Source organism: Phyllostomus discolor, chromosome 8, assembly GCF_004126475.2.
Source record: "Phyllostomus discolor isolate MPI-MPIP mPhyDis1 chromosome 8, mPhyDis1.pri.v3, whole genome shotgun sequence".
Lineage (NCBI taxonomy): Eukaryota > Metazoa > Chordata > Mammalia > Chiroptera > Phyllostomidae > Phyllostomus > Phyllostomus discolor.
Genome location: NC_040910.2, coordinates 38,544,534 through 38,567,477, shown reverse-complemented (window position 1 = coordinate 38,567,477; position 22,944 = coordinate 38,544,534). Strand labels below are relative to the sequence as shown.

Here is a 22,944-nt window from a genome sequence, read left to right as displayed (position 1 = left end):
GAGGGAGCAGTGGCCTCCGAGCTTTCCCTCTCGCGGCACACATCAACTGGTGACTAAAACTCTGCAGCACACCAAAAATGTGGTTTTTGCCGATCTGATGAAAACTGGGCATAATTTTGACTCATTCACACCAGATGACTATTGTGTTGGCTATTGTCATTTTTTATTTGACAATCTAAGGGAAAAGAGGTTGGTGCCCGACTAAACAGTCAGGCATTGGATGTTTCAAACATTCTTGCGGCGAGGTGAAAATCACCACCCTGGAGGGTGGAGGAGACTCACTGGGGTGGCAAAGGTGCATACCCCCCCACCCCCCGAGCACTCAGGTTTCATCCAAACCCAACCAGCAAGTATGTACAAAAATGTTATAAATATCTCAAAACATAAAAGCTCAGTCTTTTTATTTTTCAAGTTTCCTTTTTCCTTCATGGGGGAGCAGCAGGGGATGGGAGGGCAATGGTAACCTGGATTGGCAGGGACCCTAACTCTGAGCTGTCCCCTGAGCCGTCAGAACCCCAAAGGGCCCCCCTCAGCCCCAGGGCAATGGGCCACAGCTGCACTTCCTGCTCTGGGCACGGGTCACGTCCCTGCAGTCGGTGCCACCAGTGTAGTCTCAGGGACCAGCCATTTACAGGCCACGGAGTGGCTGGGAGACATGTGCATTCTCGGTGAGACCTCAGCTGCACTGGTGCACTGGTTGCTGGGCGAACCAGACACCAGCAGGGGCCCTGTGCCCATGATCTCTGCTGCCCTTTGGGGCTCAGAGAATGAGTCTCCATGGGGCAAGGGGTCATGAGCCAGACTCTCTGCTCTTACCTCAGAGTCCTTCTGTGCTACAGAAGGCAGGAGATAGAGGCCAGGGGAGGGGGGACTGGGGCTCTGTGTGAACCCCTGGGGACTTACTTGGGAGGGGGGCCTTCAGCCAGGCACTTGGGCTGGACCAGGGGCCCAGGGCAAAGAAGTGGAGTAGGGGGGAGGCAGGCCCAACAAGAAAATTCATCAGCTTTCAAACCGAGCAGCTCCCTTGGGGACCCCCAAGGCCTGTGGCTGCCCTCAGCTGTGGGCAGTGGCTGCTGTGCTCAGGAGGGCAGCCTCAGCCCCCAGTCTGCCAGGGCTGCATGGGGACAAGGGATTTCCCCAGAATCATGCCAGGTGAGAGGCTGGCAGGAGACAGCTCTTGGGGAGCAACCCTGGCACCCCAGCTCCACGTTCCCTACCCCCCAGCTGCAGTTCCTTCAACAGCTCAGCAGTCTCCCACATGGGTCACAATCCAGAATGTACCAGAATGTTCCAGTGCAGAGCGGGCAGCCTTCAACTGCCCATGTCCCCAACCTAAGCACTGATCATCAAGTCCAGGGCTTAATGGGAGCACCAGAACTCGATCACACATGTGACAACCAATGCACCACTATTCTGTGGCAGAAGGGACAGGCATCAGAACAGGCTAGTGTCTCTCTTTTTTTTTAATGGCTGAATTTAAAAGAGCCAGCCCCTTACCTAGGCCAAATTCCGAGAAAGGGGCTGTATTAGTGCAACGAAGAGAAAGCCTTGACCAGATGCAAGCACTTTCCAGATATCTTGAGGACAAGCTCTCTTTAGCCCACGCTGACCACCAAGTGCAGGTCATGGACACTGGCTATGAGAAATGACCAGGAAGAATGGCCTCTCTCCTAACCCTGCCCCACCCTCCCTGGGATGCTGAGCTGGAGACCAGCGTCTCCCATCCCGTTTCCAGACTGGGAGCTAAGGCACCAGGGCAGCGGGAGCTGGAGCCCCCACCCAGGGCTGGCAGGACCCCTGGGCGCATCAGCAGGCCAGCAGCTCGCTGCCCTCCACCTGCAGGCCTTTGCTCAGGAGGAAGGCATCCTGCTTGGGGTCCCGACCCAGGAAGAGCTTCAGCATGATGCTGGCGTCCTGGGAGCCGCCTGGTCTCAGGATGCAGCTTCTGTAGTCCAAGCCAACCTACAGTGGGGCAGAAGGGCAGCGCTTGGAGAGGGTCCTTCAACATCCCGCACCAGCTCCCAGGGGGCCTGTGGGTACCTGTGTCAGCATCACAAGGGAGTGTGTGCTGCCAACACCTTGGAAGGGGATCTCAGAACAAGTGTGCACGCAAATGCATGTGTGTGCAAGACTGCGCGCGTGTGTGTGTGTGTGTGCAGGCACTCTGTCCTTCAGGACAGGGGTGGCTCAGCCTCTGCTGAGACTAAACAAAGGGCTGGAAAACTGGCTGAGCCCCCCAACCCCACAGGATTTCAGGTGGAGCCCTGAAGGGCTAAGGGAGGGTCCAACTCTGCCCCAGTGCCCTGGCCTGCCAGGGCTGGCTGCACCGGCACACAGGCCAAGGCCAAGGCCAAATGTCCTTGGTCCTTGGCACTGGGATCATCACTCAAAGTCTTCTCCTCACCTTGCCATTGAGGACGCCCTCCTGCTTGAAGCGCGTGTGGAACATGTCCATGGAGTATACCTCGCTCCACAGGTAGCCGTAATACTGGGCGTCATAGCCTCCCGCCAGGTGGCCGAAAGTTGCAGGCATGTTGGTTCCTGGAAGGAACAGGAGGTTACGTGGAGGATGGCCTGGTCCCTGGTCCGCCCTCATGAGAGGAGGCTTCAAAGCATCCACTTCAGAGAACCCTCCCCATCCAGAAGTAGGGGAACTGGTGCAACAATTCCAGGAAACAGAGGCCTGGTGATTCGGCCAGAGGAACACAAACGATCTTTGCTGAGAGCTGCTAAAGTGGGGAGGGCTCACCTGGAGCATCTTCCACAATGCCAGCGGCCACAGCACCAGGGCTCAATGTCAGGAGACCCTGGGGTAAGTCAAGGCTCACCCAAACAACAGAGGGCATGTGTGGATTTAAAGGCTTTTTGAAGAGTTTTTAAAATGCTCATGAGCACCCAGTTGGTATAGCTCAGTGGATTAAGCACCAGCCTGAGAACCAAAGGGACACCAGCTCAGTTCTCAGCCAGGGCACATGCCTGGGTTGCAGGCCAGGTCCCCAAAAGGGAGCGCACGAGAGGCAACCACACATTGATGTTTCTCTCTCTCTCCTTCTCCCTTCCTTCCCATCTCTAAAAATAAATAAAATCTTTTTAAAAAGCAAATAAAATGCTCACAAAACAGTAAACCAGTGCAACACCACCTACATTAAATCTTAACTACCTTCCCGCACATTTATTAATCATTTATGTTGATATGTGCACATGCGCAAGTATGCACATGCACTCGGAGGATACACATCAAAATTTATCTACTGCCACTTCTAGGTGCGAGATCGCTCATCTTTGCTACACCTCCTGGGCTTCTCACAAGGCAACGTGCAGGAGGGGGCTCTGAGGGAGCGCATGGAGGTGCTGCGGGGGTGGAAGCCACACACAGCCAGTGAGGAAGGATGGAGCCGCCCACATCAGCTGCCCATCAGGCTCCACAGCTGGAGCCAAGGGCCTAGGAAGGCAAAGCAGAAGTGAGCCCCGGGCTGCCTGCTTCTCTCAGGTCAGCTGAACCGACGGACTGGCCCAACTCCCTTCACGTGGCACTAGGTTCCCAATGACCCAGAGGACAGACACACCTAACCTCTAAGGCAGGCCAGGCTCACGGGCAGTTACCTGGCGTGGCTGGGACCCCGAGGATCTGCTGGCAGAGGCGGGCATACTCCTCGGCCGGGTCTGCAGCCTTCTGTGTGTGCAGGGCCTGGTCCACCTTGGCTAGGACGATCTGGCGCAGGTTGAAGAGACCTGGTTGGGAGGAAGCAGATGGGAGGCTGGCACTGTGCTCTCCCCCGTGCTCTCCAGCCGGAGCTGTCCAGAAATCCCCAAGGGCACACCTGGGCCTCGCAGGCTGCAGCATGGGCACCAAGGACTCCCCTCTTTCCCCTGGCCCCAGGGTCCGGAGGATGGAGACCAGGGTGGTCCCAGAGCTGGCTGAGGCCTCACAGAGCGGGGTCGCAGTGGGGCACACCTGTGTTGGCCTGCCGGGACTTGATGAGCTTCTCGAGCAGCTCCTGGGGGATGGCGCTGCCCGTCCTGTAGTGCTGCGACATCCTGAGCAGCGGCTCCTTCTCCCACACCCAGTTCTCCAGCATCTGCGAGGGCGCCTCCACAAAGTCACGCTCCACATGCGTCCCACTGAACATGGCGAACTCCGCCTGTGGGGACAGGGCAGAGAGCCCAGGAATCCCGGACCCTGCTCTGCCAGTTCCTGTCCACCCAGCCTTATCTGGGTGCACAGGTACGCAGTACCTGAAGCCCACCTGGGTGGGTAGAGAACACCCTGGGCGTGGGCCCTTCCTCCCCCCGGACTGGGACGCCTGGCCAAGGATGAGGACAGCTGAGATTTCCCCGGGAAGCTGCTGGCCAACCTGTCTTGACCCAGGACACACATAGAGGCAGTGAGTACACACGTCCCTGCTGGTCACCCAGGTTCCCTCTCCCACCCATGAAGCCAATGCTCGTAAAATGTCTGTAGCCCAAAAGGCCAAGGCCCGGAAATGGTGGAATCTGATGACAGATGTTGGGAGGTACACTGTATTTGGTCCACTTTTGTGGATCTGAGTTTTCCTGAGAAACAGCACTTTTTCCAGAGCAGCCAGAACTTAGGTCTGACAGCTAATCAGTCACACAAGCTGCTGGGTGACTTAAGGCAAGTCCCATACCGGCCCAAAGTGAGGCAGGGAGTCCGGAAGGGGAGGGTGCGCGGTCAGGTCTTCCCGGCCACAGACGCCGCATCTGCGAACTATGACCCACTGAAGTTTGCAGCCCCCACGTTGACCAGCCCGAGTTTTCATGGTCTTTCAGCACTCTGCTCTCCGGCTTCAGCTCTGACTGTGACATGTCCGTTTAGTTTATTGAGTGCCCTGTTTTTTGTATATTTCTGGTTTTATAGGTGATTTCAATGTTCGAAATGGCCACCAATGAGGTGCTGGCTAGTGACCTTGAGTGAAAAGTTGTGACGTGCCTTGGGGAGAAAACCCGTGTGTCAGAGAAGCTCATTCAGGCACGAACCACTGTGCTGTTGGATGTGGAGCCACAGTGTACATCATAAAAGGCATCTTTACACAGAAACACATGCAAACACAAGGCCGTGAAAACACCGTGACCAGGCTTGCAGGGACCCAGCCCTGCATCTCCCTAGGAACAACAGTTCAGTATCTGCTACCCTGGTGTTTGTGGCAACTTCAAAAAAAAACAGAATAATGAGACTCGTGTGTATCAGAAAAGACCTGAAGAAAATGACAGAGGGGACGCACACAGCACTGACGGGTGGTGGGGGGCGGCTAGGGCGCCCAGCGCCCGGGCACCGTACAGACCCTGGCTGTGCCCCGAGTTGCTGTCAGCAGTGAGCAGGAGACCCTTACCTGACCCCACAGACAACACCTAATTCACAATCGATGACAGATTAAAACAAAGAGCTACAACTATAAAACCTTTCAAAAAATTAGTGAAAAATTAGTGCCTTAGGTTAGAAAACAATGTCATCAACAGAACACACACACAAAAACTGTGAACTATGAAAGAAAAGAGTTAATAGACTAAACTTCATCAAAGTCAAAGAACTTCTCATCAAAACATACTTCTAAGTGGTCCATCCACACATGGAATATTACTCGACCATGAAAAGGAGTGAAGCTCTGACACCCGCTACAGCGTGGACAGACCTTGAACACATGATGTTCAGTGAGAGGAGTCAGACACAAAGGCCACCCAGTGTGTGATTCCATGTATGTGACATGTCCGGAGCAGGCACATCCAGAGACCGAGAGTGGATTGATAGTTGTTAGGGACTGGGGAGGGGGTGGACAGAGAGGGGAGTGACAGCTCAGGGGCAGAAAGGATCTTCTGGGGATGATGGAATGTTCCAGAACTGGACAGTGATGATGGCCTCACAGCTTGGTTAATTAACTAAAAACCACTAAGTACCCAGTTCCCACACATTCCCATTTGGCCCCTAAGCACACTTGTGCTATCAGGAAAACTGGCTGACCACGTGTGAGAGGGACCAGAGGACAAACGCCCACATGTAGCTGGGGGCCTGTGGCTTGGCCACGGGGCTGGGGAGTCCTGTTGCTGCCACTGAGGGCTTATCTGGGGAAGCTGCCTCAACCTCCTAAGCCTCCGTATCTCCACCCAGAAAGCACAGCACCCCTCGAGCTCTGCACCAGACTCAGCAAGTGTTCACTGAATCCAGTGTGGGGCTTGGTGTCTGTCCCGCAGCCAGAGCTCGGGCTGCCACCGCTGGCTTTCAGGGGATCACGCAGTGTTTCTTAATGTGAGCTCACAGGGATGAGGCTGGCATGAGCGGCATGCTAAACATGTTTTTATATCTGTATCTATATCTATATCTTTACTAATCTGACACCTCTGACAGCTATTAAGGACTGAACTGTGTCCCCCAAAATTCATATATGGGAGTCCTGACCCCTAGGACCTCAGAATGTGACTATATTTGGAGATGGGATCTTTGAGAGGTGATTCAATGAGATCACTAGGGTGGCCTGTAGTCCAGTATGACAACTGTCTTTTAAGATGGCATCTACACACCAAGGAGAGAGGTTTCGGAAAACCCAACCCTGCCCACACCTTGACCTCGGACTTGTAGCCTCTAGCACCGGGGGAGCACACATTTCTGTCGTTTTAAGCCACCCCTGTGGGACTTTGTGATGGAAATGGATACAAGAGGGTGTTACCCTCGGGTGCTAGCCACGGTCATGTCACCTGAAGAATCCAACATGGGGAAACCTGCCTCCAGGCCCGCTAACTAACAGGTGAGACGGGGGCACCCCTGCCCTCCCCCCAGCCAGCCCCTCCACCCTGTGCCCACCTGAGAGCAGAGCTGGTGCATCACGTGCCCGAACTCATGGAAGTAGGTCTCCACTTCATCGTGCTGCAGGAGGGAGGGGGCGTCCGGGGTGGGCTTGGTGAAGTTGGCCACCATGGCCGCGATGGCAATCTGGCGGCTCCCGTCCGGCCGCAGGCAGCCCGGCTGCAAGCCAAAGCAGGCTGCATGCCCATACTTGCCTTCCCTGGGGGAAAGGGGGCAGGGTCAGGCCTGGCTGGGGGTCTGCTCCTCTTGCTGACTGGCCCAGAGGGGCAGTGACCCCAGGCTGGTCCCCATTTCTGCCACTCCCTGTCCCATCTGCTGGCTAAGGCAATTAGACACCCTAAAGGGCTCTTGGCAGAGGGAAGAGCACCCATGTCCCCAAATGGTATGAACACTCCTGGCCCCCACCCGTAACCCTAGCCCACATGCACCTCGGGTAAAGGTCCAGGTAGAACTTCCCGATGACCATCCCTGAGGATGTGTCCCTCACTGAGTATAGCTTCACATCTTCGTGCCACACAGTGGCATGCTCCTCCAGGTCGAAGGTCAGCCCCAGCAGCTCCTCATAGATGCCCAGTAGCCCCCTAGTGACCACCTGCATGGGGAAGTACTCCTTGAGCAGGTTCTGGTCCACGCTGTAGCACGTCTCCTCCACCTGGTTCATGTAGTAGCGCATGTCCCAGGCATTGATCCGCCCATCGAAGTCTAGGCCCCGCTTCTCACACTCGGCCTTCTTCAGCTCCAGGATCACTGCCCGCTCCTGCTCTCCAAGGGGCTTCAGCTTCTGGGCCAGTTCGTCTGGGGGCACAGAGGGGAAAGGCAAGGCTACCTCCCGGCAGTGGCACCCCAAAGACGCCCATGCTCACTCCCATTGTGGCAAACCCCAACACGCTGGCCTTGGCTTTCTCCGTTGCCTGGGCCCTGGTGCATGGAAAGGACGGCCTGAGACAAAGCCTGACTGAGGCTGTGTCCCATCACCCCAGAGCAGCTCTAGGAGGGGGTCACTGGTCGTTTTCACAAGGAAGAGATGGCAGTCACACCTGAGCTGCTTGTCCAGAGCCTCACGCCCAGACGGGCAGGGCTGGGCCAGCTGGAGGCCTTGCCCGGGACCCAGTGCTCAGCAGTTAGATTAGGGTCCCTCTGGTCAAATACAGGGGCCAGGGGAGGCACTGGGATGCCCACCACAGGGTGGACAAAAGGAGGCTCTCAGAAGCACCATCACGTCACAGTCAAGAACAGCACGTAGGAGGTGGGGAAGGCCAGTTACCTAGGAAAGTGGCCACTGCCTGGCTGGTCTTGGCCATGTTCATCTCCAGGACGTAGTCGGCATGCGTGCTGAAGCCCAGCAGGCTGGACTTCTGGGCCCGCAGGGTCACCAGCTCCCTGAGGATGCCACAGTTCTCCTGGAACCAACAAGTGAGCAGGCCTGTGGATGTCGCTTCCCCCACGTGGGGCTCCCGGGCCAGCATCTGGCTTCCCTGGTAGATCTCAGCAACCGCAGGGCTGCTCAGGCCCCCATCCGGCACAGCTCTGGAACATCTGCTTTCCCCGTCCTGACCTTGGCCCAGATCTCTGCATACTTGGTTCTGTCCTGGCATATAAGCTATAAGCCCCCCACTCCTTTTTGCAAAAATAAAGCACATGAACCATGAAGAGTTCTGAAGCTGAGTGAAGAGCAATGTGTGGGCTGGGACTCTCTAGGATCGCCTCCGGAAGGCGCTGTGCACCGAGTGCCCCTGCCAGGATGGGCCTGGCCCAGGGCTCAAGGCACCAAGTCTCTATCGAGCCAACCAACCATGCTCATGGGGCCAACACAAAATGAAACCTTCTGTTTCATTTGCAAGGAGAGACAGAACATAACATCCCCTGGCACGATCAGGCCATAGGAAAACAAATTACAACTGCAAAGTTGAGTGGACAGCTTGCAGTCACATGAGGGAACTCAAGGCTGGTGGCCAACGGTGCCAGTTAGCACGCCATGTCCCATGGGACCTGGAACTCTGCCCGCCCCCGTTCTGCCTGTTGGGTCAAGTCCGGCGGCCAGAATGGGAGTGAAGACAAGGGGGTGCCAACCCCTATCCAGTCCTGAGCAGCCAAAGAGCATGCAGCTTGAGCTCTTGACACTCTAAAGTTACTGCCAGCCGCAGAGAGCAGCACACCCCCCTCAGAGCCGTAACTCCCGGCTCTGGGATAAGGCAGTCCCAAGTCTGCAGGCCGCCAGTGGCCCCCGCTGGGAGTGCTGCCTCTGCTAGGGCTATATCTCAGATTCTTCAGTGCAAACCCCAAGTTATCTTCACACCAAAGTGGTCTTCAATCCCAAAAAGTGGAGAACACAGGCTTTACCACATGCACTTTCTGTTATCCTGTGACCTCCAGCCTGTGGCTCCTCTCCACCAGCCACGTGAGCACCGGTGGTGTCGCAGGGAAGATGAAGGGGACCCATCCCAACACCCCTATCTGCTTGAGGCTAAACAGGAGTCGCTCAGAGGCCACATTGGGGTGCGGACACAAACACAAGTGCCCTTGTGGGAATGGACATCTGAGTACCGAGGCTGCGCCCAGGGCCATGGCCAGAGGCCCGGGCCCCACACAAGCTGCTGAACAGCTGGGGGCAAACCCGAGCTCAGGTCCGGGCAACAGAAGAGCGATATGAGGCTGGGGCGGGGGAGACAGCAGAAAGAGACAGGGTGCCGGGGTTTATGCGGAGCAGATGCATGACAGAAGCAATGAGCTTGGGACAGAGGCTCTGACCCCTGCTCTGTGTGGTCCCAGGGACAGAGCCAGACCCAATGAGGTGACTGAGCCACCAAGCTCACTGAGCATACCCCTGGTCACTGGACCTAGCCCAGTAGACACTGGGCGACTCTTTGCAGGCACAGCCACTGAGGCGACTCACACCAGCACTGAGCAGACAGGCACAGCACGGCACTTCCAAGTTCCAGATGAGGCTGTTTCGCAGACGCAGACAGACCCCACGGGCGGATCCCTGAAGCCAGACCCTGGCACCGCCTTCTCACCTCCTTGCACCGACAGTTAAAGGCCTCCTCCACCTTCCTTCTGGTCTCGGGTACGTGGCATTTCTTCAGGAGAGGAAAATAGTGAGGGTACTTGAGGGTGACTTTGAATTTCCCATCCTCAGTCTTTTCCAGAGAGTTCAAAAAGTCTTCAGGAAGCCCTCCTATGAACCAAATTAGGGGGGCTTTTAAAGACCAGCGCACATACAAGGTGGGAGGGGTGGGCTAGGAGCAGGAGCAGGAGCTGACAGGGAGCACCAGGCCTGGCCTTCCCTCCACACTGTGTTCCTGGCTTCTGCCCTGAGCCCCGAAGGAAAGATGTCCAGAACCTGCCCACCTTGGAAATCTGTCACCATTTGCATCGAGACTCCCTTGGGAAGGAAAAGCTACAGTCAGCCGGACTCTTGCACAGGATGGGCCCTCCTGGGGCTACATTCTCCTCCTGTGCCCTTCCTCAGTAAATGGCACCACCATGAACAGAACCTAGCCGGCAGCCCTGACCACACCCTCAGTAGACAGCACCCCCGTCCCAGCGGCCCACACTGCTGCAACAGTCTCCCACCTGGCCCCTGCTCCTGACCCACCTTCCCATGATAGAGATCTAGGTACACTGCCCTTGGACTGTGCGCCTGAATTCAGGGCTTCCCTCTCGTGGGGAAGGGATGGAACTAGCCTACAAGATCCTATGTCAAAAGGCGCTCAAAGACAAACAGACATGATAGGCTCGAATCACCCCCTTGAGATCAAACTGGACAATCTGAGCATCACTGTAAATAACGACAGCAGTAGACTATAATCCAGGGAGTAAAACAGGACTGATAGTCCCCACTGATACAGATAAATTAATACGTAAATGTGGGGCCCAACCAGTGTAGCTTACTTGGTTGGGTGTTGTCCTGCAAAGTGAAAGGCTGTTGGCTCCGTTCCGGCCCAGGGCACGTGCCTGGGTTGTGGGTTTGATCCCCAGTTTTGGCACGTAGGAGAGGGAACCAATCAATGTATCTCCCATCGATGTTTCTCTCCCTCTTTTCTCCCTCCCTTCCCCTCTCTCTTAAAATAAATAAAATCTCAAATAAAATAAAATAAATAAATGGGGGGAAGGGAAAGCTCTGGCTTACGAGAGAACCAACTAACGTGTGTGCAGTCACCCTGGGCACCACAGCTGGTGGGTGGCAATGTGATGAGCAGCGGCGTCAGAGCTGCACTTGAGAAATTACTGATCGTGAAGGGAAAACTGGTGTTTCAATGGCGACACCTGGCAGACAGTCACCTAATCAAGTAATTAAGATTCAGGGAGGGGAAAAGGGGTACATAGAGAAAGATACATTGTATTTTTGTAAAATAACACCAAGTGTCCCTTTTACAACCGGAAAAAAAATAAACAAGTGCCACCATCTTGCTCAGCTAGGCCTGCAGACAGGGCCAGACCCTGCCGGGCTGGACACACATGTCCCAGCCACTGCCACCACCCCCATCCCAGCAAGACATGGTGTCTGAGGTCAGGCAGGGCGCACAATCATCCGCTCCACATGCCGGGGAATGAAGCTGCCCACACGGGAGGCCAGTAAGACAAGCCAGGCCCTCAGGCTGGACAGATAGCAAAGCAGTCCCATGGACAGCGTGGACCAGCAGGTTCCTTGGCTGAATTCCAGAGCCCTGGGTTCCCCTTTGGTCAGGAAACATGGAGGCCATCCTTAAACATCAGGAGCGACGTGGTGGGACTTGCTGCCCGGACACAGTTGGGGCTGAATGGGAATGAGGGGCAGCAGAACGCAGCTGTGATCAGTCTATAAGCACTTGTTCTAGAAGATGCATGTTCATGGGTCTCTGTGATGCAGCCGCCTTCGATGAGGGCCCTGCGTCCTGCCACCTCCAAGGCAAAAGCTGCTGGACTCACAGCCAGATCTCACGTGACATGACTCCACACTGCACTACACACCACTGGTTAGGACACACGGCCTGCTTGGAGCGTCTCACAGGAGGCACAGCCACTGGCCTGGAGTTTTCAAAACTGGCAGTGTTGGGAAAGAGGGAAAAAATGTGCAAAAAGCTGAGGAACTGTTCGACGGGAAAGGAGCCCGATGAGACATAGAGACTAAGCAGATCCCGGTTGGGAGAGAGAGAACGCCGCGGGGAGGGCTGACGTGGGAAACCTGCCCGCACCCTCCAGGACACAGCTCGATGTTCTGTCCCGAGTGTGGGGTCTGCACCTCTGATGCAGGAGAACGTCCCTGTTCCTGCTGAAGTGCCACAAGCTGACGAGTGACTGTCAGAAGTTCGGAAACAGCGTGCATATAAACACGGACAGAGGAGGCGGGGAAGCAGAGCACCAGCAGGGGGTAAGGCTGGGTGAAGAGCGCAAGGGCTCTCCAAGGCACCATTCTCGCAACTTTCCCGTAGGTGTGAAACTTTACACAACAAACCATCCAGGGAAAGAGAAGTAGGGAAAAGAGTAAAAACTAGAAAGGATGCCTAAGCCCCAGCCCTGCAAAATTCCTGTGTACAGCCAGGCTTAGGAACTGCTGATTCAGTCCATCCCCTCGAACACTTCATAGGATTTTGGGAAATAAAAACAATAAAGAGGCACGAGGTGTGACCTCAGAGGGGATAACCCAGCTGACTCAGCAGCAAGGCAGAGACTGCTCGCCCACCTGCTGCTCCCACTGCCTCAGGACGCCATCCGGGGTCAGAATCCCAACACACAGAGCACGGCCCCCTCTAAGGAGGGACCCAAAACTTTAAGGTCCCAAACACCGAGCGCTCCAAGTGAAAAAACCCAAACAAATGCCTTGACCTCTGAGGCTGTGGCCCTGCAGGGTCTCCCCAAGACCATGCCCCTGAGACTGGCTGTCGATGTGGCTACCTTCCCCACCCAGCCCCCCACGCACCCAGCTCCTCTCTTGTGAAGGGCAGGAAGGTCGTGTCCTCGTTCAGGTTCTTATTGAAGTCAATGCACAGGAGACTCAGCTTCTTCTTGATGCCTTTGATTTTCTGAAGGAGAGAAGAGCCTTGAGAGAAGGGAGGCACCGCTGTTAAGATCCCCTCAGGGTTAAGGCTCCCCACCACAGAAGAGGCAGGTGAGGTAGGAAAAACAGAGGTTTTGGGGGCAAACACCTGTCTGCTGTGCTGAGCAACCTCGTGATCTGGGGACTCAAGAGGCATCCTTATCGGTCTGGGTCCCTGGCCAAGAGCCTTCTGGACCCTCCTACTGAGGAACTGCCCCCAGAATCTGCAGCCTGAGCTTTCGGACATCTAACAGACTTCAATGTTCGGGGCCATCTGGTTCTTAGAAACAGTTAAAAATCGACCCGTCTGGGTAAGGGAGTGACACGGGGCACAAAGAAGTGCCTGGGCCCAGGGTGTCAGGTGGAAACCCCGGGCTGCCTGGCACGGGCGAAGAGGAGGGAACAAGTGTGAAAGCAGACACCGCACTTACCAGCCACAGGACAGAAGCAGGTGCCACCCTCCCAGCTGGAAGACAGGGGACACCTGTCTCCTGTGATATTTTGACACAATGAGAAACGTGTATTTTGACTTAACCCCGTTCCCAAAACCCTTGGAATTTGCTGAGTGAAAAACCTTCAGGGGGACAAAAGCGACAGGAACCACTTGCAACCACATCTGAGCTTATGTCAACCAGCCCACTTTCAGAAAGCCCCAAAACCACAGGGCCGACCTTTTAGTTCCACCCCATTCTCCACCTTTTGGGTGGGGAGAGGGGCTGATGGCTGGAGGTTGAAATCAGACCCAAAGGGCCAGTGATTTAATCAGCTGAGTTTGTGTAATGAAACCTCACAAAAGGACCGGGCTCAGAGAGCTTCCAGGGTAGGTGAACACACGCAGACGTGGAGACAGGAGAGCACTGTGGGAGGGCATGGGCACTCCGAGCCCCCTGCCTGCACCTCAGCCCGTGCATCTCTTCCGGCTGCTGTTCCTGAGTCATGTGTGGCCTTGCCAAAAAGTCCATTTAGTTTTTTCCATAAAATAAGACATTTTTATTTCACCAGCAACTTTATTGATTTGGATATTCTGAGTATGTTGGCTATCTCCCACTATTGTCTTCTAGTGGGTAGAGGCCTGGGGTGCTGCTAAACATCTTCCAATGCATGAGAAGCCCCACAGCAAAGATTTTGCCAAAATGTCAAAAGTACCAAGAAACTTCGTGAACCACTTTTGACATGTTCTATCAGTTACAGAACCTTCTCCAGACACTGCACAAATCTTTGTGTTTCAGTTGTGTTTTTACCTTTCTTGAAATAAAGAATAGCCCTGGCTGGGGTGGTTCAGTGGATTGAGCACAAGCCTGTGAACCAGGGTGTTGCTGGTTCGATTCCCCGTCAGGGCACATGCCTGGGTTGTGGGCCAAGTCCCCAGCGAGGGGCACGAGAGGCAGCCACACATTGATGTTTCTCTCCTTTACCCTTTCCCTATAAATAAATAAATAATAAAATACTTAAAAATATTTTTTAAAAAGAAATAAAGAATAATACACTGACAATGCTGCTCATTTTCTTCCATTTTCAATATTAAAATGGCTTCAAAAAAATTCACCAGTTTTGGTGTTTTTTTTGAACACATGCTGATATGACAACTATCACAATACAATCTAACAAAATTGTTTCAAATGAAGTTAAAGACAACTAAGCACTACTAGAGCCATCATATGGAAAAAACAAAACAAACATTTTGGCCAACCCAACACACTAAACCAGTGATCTAGTAAGTAACGTGTTTCTCGGATTTCTGCAGGTTGCTTTAACAAATTAATCAAATCTAAGGAGGGGGTCATGGGAACCTCCAATTTATAACACAAATAACAAACTTGGACTTAAGACTGGAGTCTGAAGTAGGGGCAGTCCTGGGGGGCTGAGCCCTGAACCTGGGGAACCCGATGCCCTTTCTAGGAAGACAGTGTCAGGACAATGGAGTTAAAGTGCAGGACACCCAGCCAGTGTCAGCAAGTTTCTTCACATGCCCTGGCTGCTGTGGCTTAGTGACTGAGCACCAGCCTGTGAACTGAAAGGTCACTGGTTTGATGCCCAGTCAAGGTCAGCACACATGACTGGGTTGCAACACAGGTCCTCAGTTGGGGGCGAGCAAGAGGCAACTGATCAATGCTTCTCTTGCACATTGATGCTTCTCTCCCTCTCTTTATCCCTCCTTTCCCTCTTTCTAAAAATAAAAATAAGTAAAATCTTTACAAAAATAGAAAAAAGTTCCTTCATGTGGGATCCCCAGACATCTGGTTTCGGAAGGGAGGCAGTGATGTAGCACTGTACTAAGGAGGGTGGAGACACAGAGGACTGAGTTTTTCCTTAACACCATCACACCAAAGTCCTGGGGATGACTGAATGCAGGAAGGTGCCCGATGAGGCCTGCATGCCCTCCTTCAGTGAGGAAACCCCATGACCCTGGGGAAGCCCCACATGCCCCTGGAGAACTAAGAGCAGAGTGGGTTCCGAAAGAGAGCTGCTCCAGACAAAACTCCCACCAGAGTTCAGGCAGCAGAAAACTGGCATCAGGGCGGAGGCTGGGCCCTCAGGTGGGCGCAGGAAGGCACAAGCCTGCTACCCCATCCCCAAGGCCCCTCACTCACTTCCTGAGTCTCCTCCGGCAGGTGGAGCCCGTTCCTCCGGCCCAGCTTGATCAGTCGCTCCAGGTACCGTGCTGCCTCCGGCCTCAGAGAGTCCTTCTGAACTTTTTCCTAGAATAAGAAAGGCAAAGTTCTGTTGGCAGTGAAGAATCGTGACAGTGCCAAAGGCTGGGAGGCAGAGGAGAGACCGGCTCACTGGGACGCTGCTGAGGGAAGGTGACATGGTGCAGCCACTCTGGAACGCAGTTCGGTGGTTTCTTGAAAAGACAAATATCCAACGACCCTATGACTCAGCAGCTGCCCTCCTGGGCATTACCTCAGAGAATAAAGCCCTAGACCCACACGGAATCTACACCCAGATGCTCACTTCCTGGCGCAGCACAGGCTGCCCAGAGGGTTTGAAGCAAATGAGCACTCTGCAGGAATAAGGTGTGTGGGCAGTACCCTGCTTGTGAGGCGACTTTGGTTCCGCAAAACATTACATGGGGGGAAATCAGACAAAGTGTAGAGGAGACCTCTTTGAATCATTTCTCAAAACTGTATGTGAACCTACAATTGTCTCAATGAGAATTTCAATGCTAAAAAACAGCACGGCTTGTGCTGCTCCAGGTCTGTGCCTGCACATGCACCAAAGCACACGGGAGCATCTTCCTGACCCCGAGGCCGACACGCTGGCACATTTGTGGGGGTGAACCAGCAGCCCGAGGAGCATTTCCAGTCACCTGCGAGCCCTCCATCTTCAGCAGCAAAGGCTTCCCTCCTGCTGAGAAGACCGCCAGCTGGAGATGGAACCCACTCTGTGCTGTGTCACCCAGCATGTCACTCGACCCGGCTCACCTCAGGAGGGAGGCAGGATATTATCTCTGAGCAGCGTCCAACAGGGTCGGGCAAGTGCGATGCCGTGGTGGACACAGGAGATGCAAAACGAGTCCTAGGCTTTCCATACTGGTTTTTCTTGCTCCTCTCCATTTGTCCTTGTCCTTTTTTTTTTTTTATCCTCACCCAAAGACTTTTTTTGTTTTTTAAGGAGAGACTGAAGTATCGATGTGAGAGAGAAATATCGATCGGTTGCCTTCTTGTACACACCCCAGCTGGGGATGAAACCTGCAACCTGGCTGGATATGTGCCATGATGGGGAATCAAACCTGCAGCCTTTTGATCTATGGGACAACACTCCAAAAAACAGCAACTCGGCCAAGGCTGTTTTTGTCATTTTTTAACATGATTTTTAAAAATTGTGGTAAAATAGACATAAAATTTACCACCTTAACCACTTTCAAGTGCACAGCTCAGCAGTGTTAAGTCCATTCACACTGCTGTGCGCTGTCCCCACCATCCACCCCCAGAATTATTTTGTGTTTTCTGCCTTTTAAAGTCTGGGGCACAAAATGGTCCAGTCGGAAAAGGTGTCAGCCCACAGGCTCCCCTGGAGAGACAGCCCTGCCCGCAGCTTTCACCTCCTACGTGCCCAGCTCCAAGTCCTCACAGCCCCCACCTGCAGCCAGACGATCCTCTGGTACACATCCTGCCTCATGCTCATCTCCACGTCAAACTCAGACAGCTTCTTGTCTGCCTCTGTGCTGGCTGTCCGAATGTCCTTCGATGGAGAAACGTGCTGGGGGAAGTCAAGGATATTGCGCTGAACTGAAACAGGGAGACAAGGGGACAACTATGAAAATGAGCCCCAGGTGGACACTGACCTCAGGCCCCAAGCACAGAACTCATCCCTGTTTGTCGATTTGCTCAGTAAACATTCTCCACACCAGGCCCCAGGCTGGGCACTGGGAAAGAAAACTGACTATCACTCGTGCCCTCAGGGACCTCACAGTCCAAACAGAACCAGAGTTAGCTCAGGACTCTCTGAGGCAAAGAAGACTGAACAGAGAAGTGTGACAAGACCAGGAGAGGCTGAAGGGACTCCATGGTTGCTGCTGGCTCTCTTTTAAATTCACGAACAATTTTGTAACATAGAAGAAGAATGAATGGGTGACTATAAGAGCAGAGTTTGAACAGACTCACATGACCCAGCAATTCCATGCCTGCGTGTCTACCCACAAGAAATGAAAACACATGCCACACAGAAACCTGTGCATACCTGCTCCCAGCAGCAGGACTGTCCTAACTGAATAGCAGAAATAACCCAAGTGCCCACTGACAGATGGGTGGATACACAAACACAGTTCAACCACACAGGGAATATTACTCAGCCATGAAAAGGAGTGAAGCACCAACACTCACTACAACGTGGATGGACCCTGAATACACGATGTTCAGTGAGAGACGCCAGACACAAAAGGCCACACCGCGTGTAATTCCATTTATGTGAAATGTCCAGAACAGGCACATCCAGAGACAGAAGGTGGATTTACAGTTGCTAGGAGAGGGGAAGGGACTTCTTTTGGGGGTGACAAAAATATTCTAAAATTAGATAGTGGTGAAAGTTGAACAACATTGCAAATACACTAAAAACCACTAAAATGTATGCTGTAAATGGGTGAATTACATGGTATGTAAATTATATCTCAAAAGAACAGTTAAAAAAAAGCACGCACTTTGCATTGGGGAGCCTAAATTCAAATCACAGCTTGGTCGTTTCCACAGCTGTGGGCCTTGGAAATGTTCCGGGTCTGGGTGCAGCTCGCTGCAACATGGAGACCTCCGAAGGCGACAAGGACTGACCTGCTCAGTTGACTTGTGTTAAACAGTGGGGTTCTGGGTGGGCCAAATGCCGGCTGCCCAAAGAGAACAGTGAGAAGGACAGAACCAGCCTCTAGGCTTGCGGTCCGCAGACTGACATGCACCACTGTGACATGAAAACAGTGCAGAGTAAGGGATTAATCTGGGCAGCTGGCGCAGGAAGAGGGGCCCAGGGAAGGGGCTCCTGTGATCACAGAGCAGTCTGACATCCAGCAAAGCAGAGGGTAAGAAGCTCAGGCCAAGAGGGGAGGCAGTGAGCAAGGGCAAGGCCGTGTGCCCGGGCAGGCAGCCTAGGAGGGTGAGGAGGGCTGACAGTGCAGGGCACTGAAGACTACACCCAGGACTCTGGCCTCCACCCCAAGAGCAGTGAAAAGGCCCTGAAGGGCTGGCTCAGAGGAGTGCCACAAGTCAATTGTAGTTTTCCTTAAAATCACCCAGGCTACTGAGCGAGGCAGGGGGTGGAATGATGCTAGATAAGTGGGAATTAGCATCCCAGGACCTTCGAGTGCCTCCTGTGAGAAAGAAGAGGGGTAAACTGAGGCCCATCTGCCCAAAGTAAGGAAGAGGAGGCAGAGACAGGACACAGAGCCCAGCCTGCAGGCCTTCAGCTCGTGGCCCGCCCTTCAACGCCAGCAGAGCTCACATGGTGCGGCCTCAGGAACAAGTGAGAATCCCGCAGCAGGGATTCTCGACGGCTCCCAAGAAAACGACTCTTCCTAGAGATCTGGGGTCAGGGGGTTTCTTGGCTCAGGATGCTCCACTTTGAGACTTCCCTTGATCTCTTGTTGTCACGCCGTCATCCTATACAGAGGGGGGGCCTCCAGGAAACAGATGTTGTTATCTATTTAATTGAACACCTCACTCCTCCCAAAGGAAGCAGACAGACCCCCAAGGAGGAGAGAAGGAGCCAGCTAGGGGATGGCATCAGGTTACCCGAAGTGCAGGGGAGGCCTCAGGGAGCAGAAAAGCAAGGGGGCCAAGTTCAGTTCTCAGAGAAAAGAAAACAAATATCCCCCGGGACTAGAAAAGGGGTGAGAAGGGCTCCAGTTTCACAGCAGGCACCTGAGCTGGCTCTCAGAAACCAGGTGACGACCTATCGTGCCAGTGGCCAAGTGGAGCAGGGCACACAAGGGAATGGGCCACACCTGCTGGATGCCTTTACCCACCACAAACCCAGGGGATGAGTGGTGCCACCTCAGGGTCAGGGTTCAGGAACTCCATGCCCAGATCCTGACCTGGACTTACCAGTGTAGGACACCTCCACGTCAGCCAGAGCCTTAAGTGTATTCTCATAGGACACGTCCTCAAACTTCTGGGAGCCCACCTGGTCATACACATGCTTGGTCTGCTCCATGAGCTCCGCCGTGAGCTCCACTATTTGTTGGGCGCTCAGGTCCCATCTTAGGTAATTCACCACGGAGCAGGGGGCTGCTGTGTCCAGGGCATCTCCTGCACAGGCTGCACAGAGGACAAAACCCCACACCAAATGTCTGCTTGACGTCCAGAATTAGGGTCAGAGTAAATGATGGGGGAGGGGTGCAGAGGGATAGGGGAGTACCATGTATCCCTCTGCAGATGATCAATGTTCAAGGGCTTTGTGGGGATGCACAGGGTGCTTAGTCCTCTGAAGGCGATTCTGCTCCCCAGAAGACAAAGAATGATCTCTGGGGATATTTGTGGTCATCAGGACTGAGATGTAATGCCACTGCATCTAGTGGGTGGGGACCGGGGATGCTGCTCAACACCCCAGGGTGCCCAGGATGGCACTCCACAGAGATTGACTCAGCCCCAAAAGTCAATAGCAAGGAGGGGGACATTTGGTGTACACATATATTTCACTCAAAGAATAGCTTCATTATAGGATGCAACTCCCAACCTCCCTGCATGAATATGTGCCATTTGTACTGTAATGCCTTTCTAAAATAGGGAGGACATTCTGATTATTTAAACATCCCTAGCCCTGAGATCTTTTGGATAAGAGACTGTGGTCTGTACTAATAGCAGTCACTCAACACCTCTCGTGGGAGATTCAGAGTGTACGATGGTTTGCACTCTTCCCTCTCTGAATTCTCACACAGTGCTGTGCTTTGCATCCCATTTGCCTGTTTTATGGATGGGAATCCTGAGATCTGGAGAATTCGAGTCTCCCGCCACAATGATCCCACAGCCAACCAACGGCGAAGGTAGGATTCACGCCTGCAGTCTGATTCCACTCCAATTCTGTGAACTGCTATACTGAACTCACAGCACCGTTGTTAATCTGCTCATCTGGTTGTCAGGTCTTCCTGTCCCCTTCCCAGGGCTCCACCCTGTACCCCAAATTCAAGTTCAAGCCTTTCATCAGCATCTACACCTGCCCGTTTTTATAGAACCCATGAGCTAAAAGTGACTTCATATGAGAGGTGGTGTGTGGCAGCCAAGCCTAAACCATGTGTGTCCTTACAGAACAGATGCTGACCCCTGATCTACATTGTCTGGATTCTCCTGGATCCTGTATGGCAGGTTTGGTCAGCTGGTTTTGCCAACTGCTCTGTGCCCAGCCACACTGGCCTTTGTCAGTCTCCCCGGCCTTCCTGCAGGTTTTCCTCTCTGCCCTGAGCCCCCTCCCCGCCAGTCTTCCTTTCCGCATTTTTCTCTCAGAGATGCCCCGCCACGGCATTCCTATGTCATCTGTAGGTCTAGAATGGCTATACCTGTTTCAAATTACTGATTGAGTAAGAGAACAGAGAAGGTGTGGAATGTGGAATGAACAAGAAGGGTCGCTCCAGGAAACACCTAGCTGTGCCTCATTTTCTCCATCTGGCCAGCCAGGATTTACGCAGGGCCAAAGTGGTTCCGCACTCCCCTTGTGAACACTAGGAATCCCTGCAGGGTGCTGCTGGCTCAGACCTGTGTTTGGTGTCTTTGGAGTAGGGCTTTTGAACAGCACTATCAACATTGGCCGTGGGGTCATGGAGGGGAGGGGCGTCCTGGGCACTCTAGGGTTCTAATCAGCATCCCTGGCCCCTCACCTACTCTATTCCAGGAGTATCCCCAGTCATGACAACTACGGATGTCCCCATACATCACCCAAGGTCCCCTGGGGTGACACAATCATCCCAGCTGAGGACCACTGGTATTACACTAAGAGGGAAAAAGAAAAGCTTTTAAATCAGCCCAGGTCAGATTTTCTGGCCAAAAGACCACTGCAAACTTAAGGAAAATCTGTTTGCAGAATATTTTTGATTTCAGAATTGTTAAAAAGGGATTGTAGGTCTGTATTAAAATCGGTGGTAAAGAAGGGCTCCAAGAGCTCAGGAAAGGTAGGACATCTGCTTGAGTTGGAAGTGTCAGAAAAATCTCCTGGAGAAGCTAGGATTTGAAAAATCTGAGCAGATGCGTTCATTCTGTACATATTTACTGATTATCACCTATGTGCCAGGTTCCCAAGCTAACAGTCAATCCTGTGGCAAACAAGGCAGACAACACTCTCTGCCTTCCTGAGTCCTTCATAGCCCTAGTTGTAATTATTATTATTAATACAATTACCATCATCACCATCTCAATGGGCTGGAGAAAGAACTGGGAAGGACAGGCCACCAAGGGAAAATTTCAGGAGACACCACACAACTTGGGCGATTTTCTAACATACGCTTAATAAGGTTATGTCGCTTCCCTAATGAAAACCCATCTATAATGCCCATTTGCACTTAAAACCTGTGATCTAGCCAAAATGACTTTATTACTCTTTAAACGTGATACCAGTGCTCTTGCCTCCTGGCTTTTGCCCTCACGGTTACTGCCAACTGGGACGCTCCTCCCCTAGTTCTTAGCAGGACAGCGGTTTCTCCTCATCGAGTCCACCGCCTCCCAGAAGCCCTCCAGGACTGCCATCTCTAATAAAAGCGCCACCAGCCCCAGCAATGACCGTTCTCTAAAGTCCTCGCTTCTTCTACTCTCTGAATATCTGTCTCCGGCTCTGGAACTCCGTCTACAGCTCAGGGTCTCTCCCAGAATCCACCCCAGGGCCCGACCCGTCCTTAGAAGCGACATGGTGTTGGCTGAATGAGTGAAACACTAGAAAAATTGGTTCGTTCATTCATTCTGCCACCGAGCGGACGAGGTTCTGGACTCGCCAATACCACCCCAGGAATACCACCCATCCGGTTACTCGAGGGTCACTTCGTCCCGCTTAGGCCCAAGTCACGACCCCCGAAGGCACGAGGGTTCAGGGGGCGCCCGAATCTCTCTAGCGGGACCACACCGAGGGGTTGCCGGTACCTGCAGGCGTCTTCATGACGGGAGGGTGTGCACGTGCGGTCTCTCTCTCCACCTGGTCCTCGTGGGGCCGCCTCAGCCTCCGCGGCCAGCCGCCTCGGTCCGTTCAGTGTGCACCGCGTAAGAGACTAAGGTGCCCACCGCCCGCGCGCCCACTGAACGCTGGGAGGGTGCTTACGCCGGGAGTAGGCGCACGCGCGCCCCAGCTGCACTGTGTCCCTTCCAACCACACTCTGCGCACGCGCTCCGCAGTCCTCCCTGCTGGTCATTGGCTGTCAGCTGCAAGCTAGCGACAGACTAACGGAGAGGCAGAAATTCAGAGACCGTCATCACAGTGCGCTCTGGCGCTTCTAATCCTCTAAATATTTGCGGTTCTCTGCTCAGTACTTCGCCTGGACTTCTAGTCCCTGTATTAATTGATAACTGCCTCTTTTCTACTTTACAGGAAAAAAAAAACAACAATTACGTATCATTGAGAAAGCCTCAATGAACGACAGATCCAGAATTTCAAATTGCAATAGGTATTTTGGTTTAGTGTAGTAACCTGACTTATATATCTATTGTCGTTT

The 22,944-nt window shown here is 53.4% G+C and overlaps 1 protein-coding gene across 1 annotated transcript; it reads right to left on the bottom strand.

Moving 5' to 3' along the window:
* Positions 1-376: 376 nt before the first annotated feature.
* On the bottom strand, positions 377-22,607 carry THOP1 (thimet oligopeptidase 1). The gene is made up of 13 exons (XM_028520193.2): positions 22,379-22,607; positions 19,364-19,576; positions 16,917-17,065; positions 15,425-15,532; positions 12,717-12,819; positions 9,832-9,992; positions 8,082-8,217; positions 7,246-7,612; positions 6,815-7,016; positions 3,956-4,142; positions 3,604-3,732; positions 2,405-2,541; positions 377-1,962 (listed from the first exon to the last, which is right to left on the bottom strand). The coding sequence occupies exons 1-13, from the start codon at positions 22,392-22,394 to the stop codon at positions 1,807-1,809; spliced, it is 2,064 nt and encodes a 687-aa protein (XP_028375994.1). The 5' UTR covers positions 22,395-22,607; the 3' UTR covers positions 377-1,806.
* Between the last annotated feature and the right edge of the window lie 337 nt (positions 22,608-22,944).

Bases quoted from the DNA above. Each gene is read 5' to 3' on its own strand.
- THOP1 (XM_028520193.2), bottom strand. The intron at 12,820-15,424 runs GTGAGTGAGGGG...TCTCTCCTTCAG, and splicing joins TGCCGGAGGAGACTCAGGAA to AAAATCAAAGGCATCAAGAA. The intron at 3,733-3,955 runs GTGTGCCCCACT...CCTCCCAACCAG, and splicing joins GTCCCGGCAGGCCAACACAG to GTCTCTTCAACCTGCGCCAG.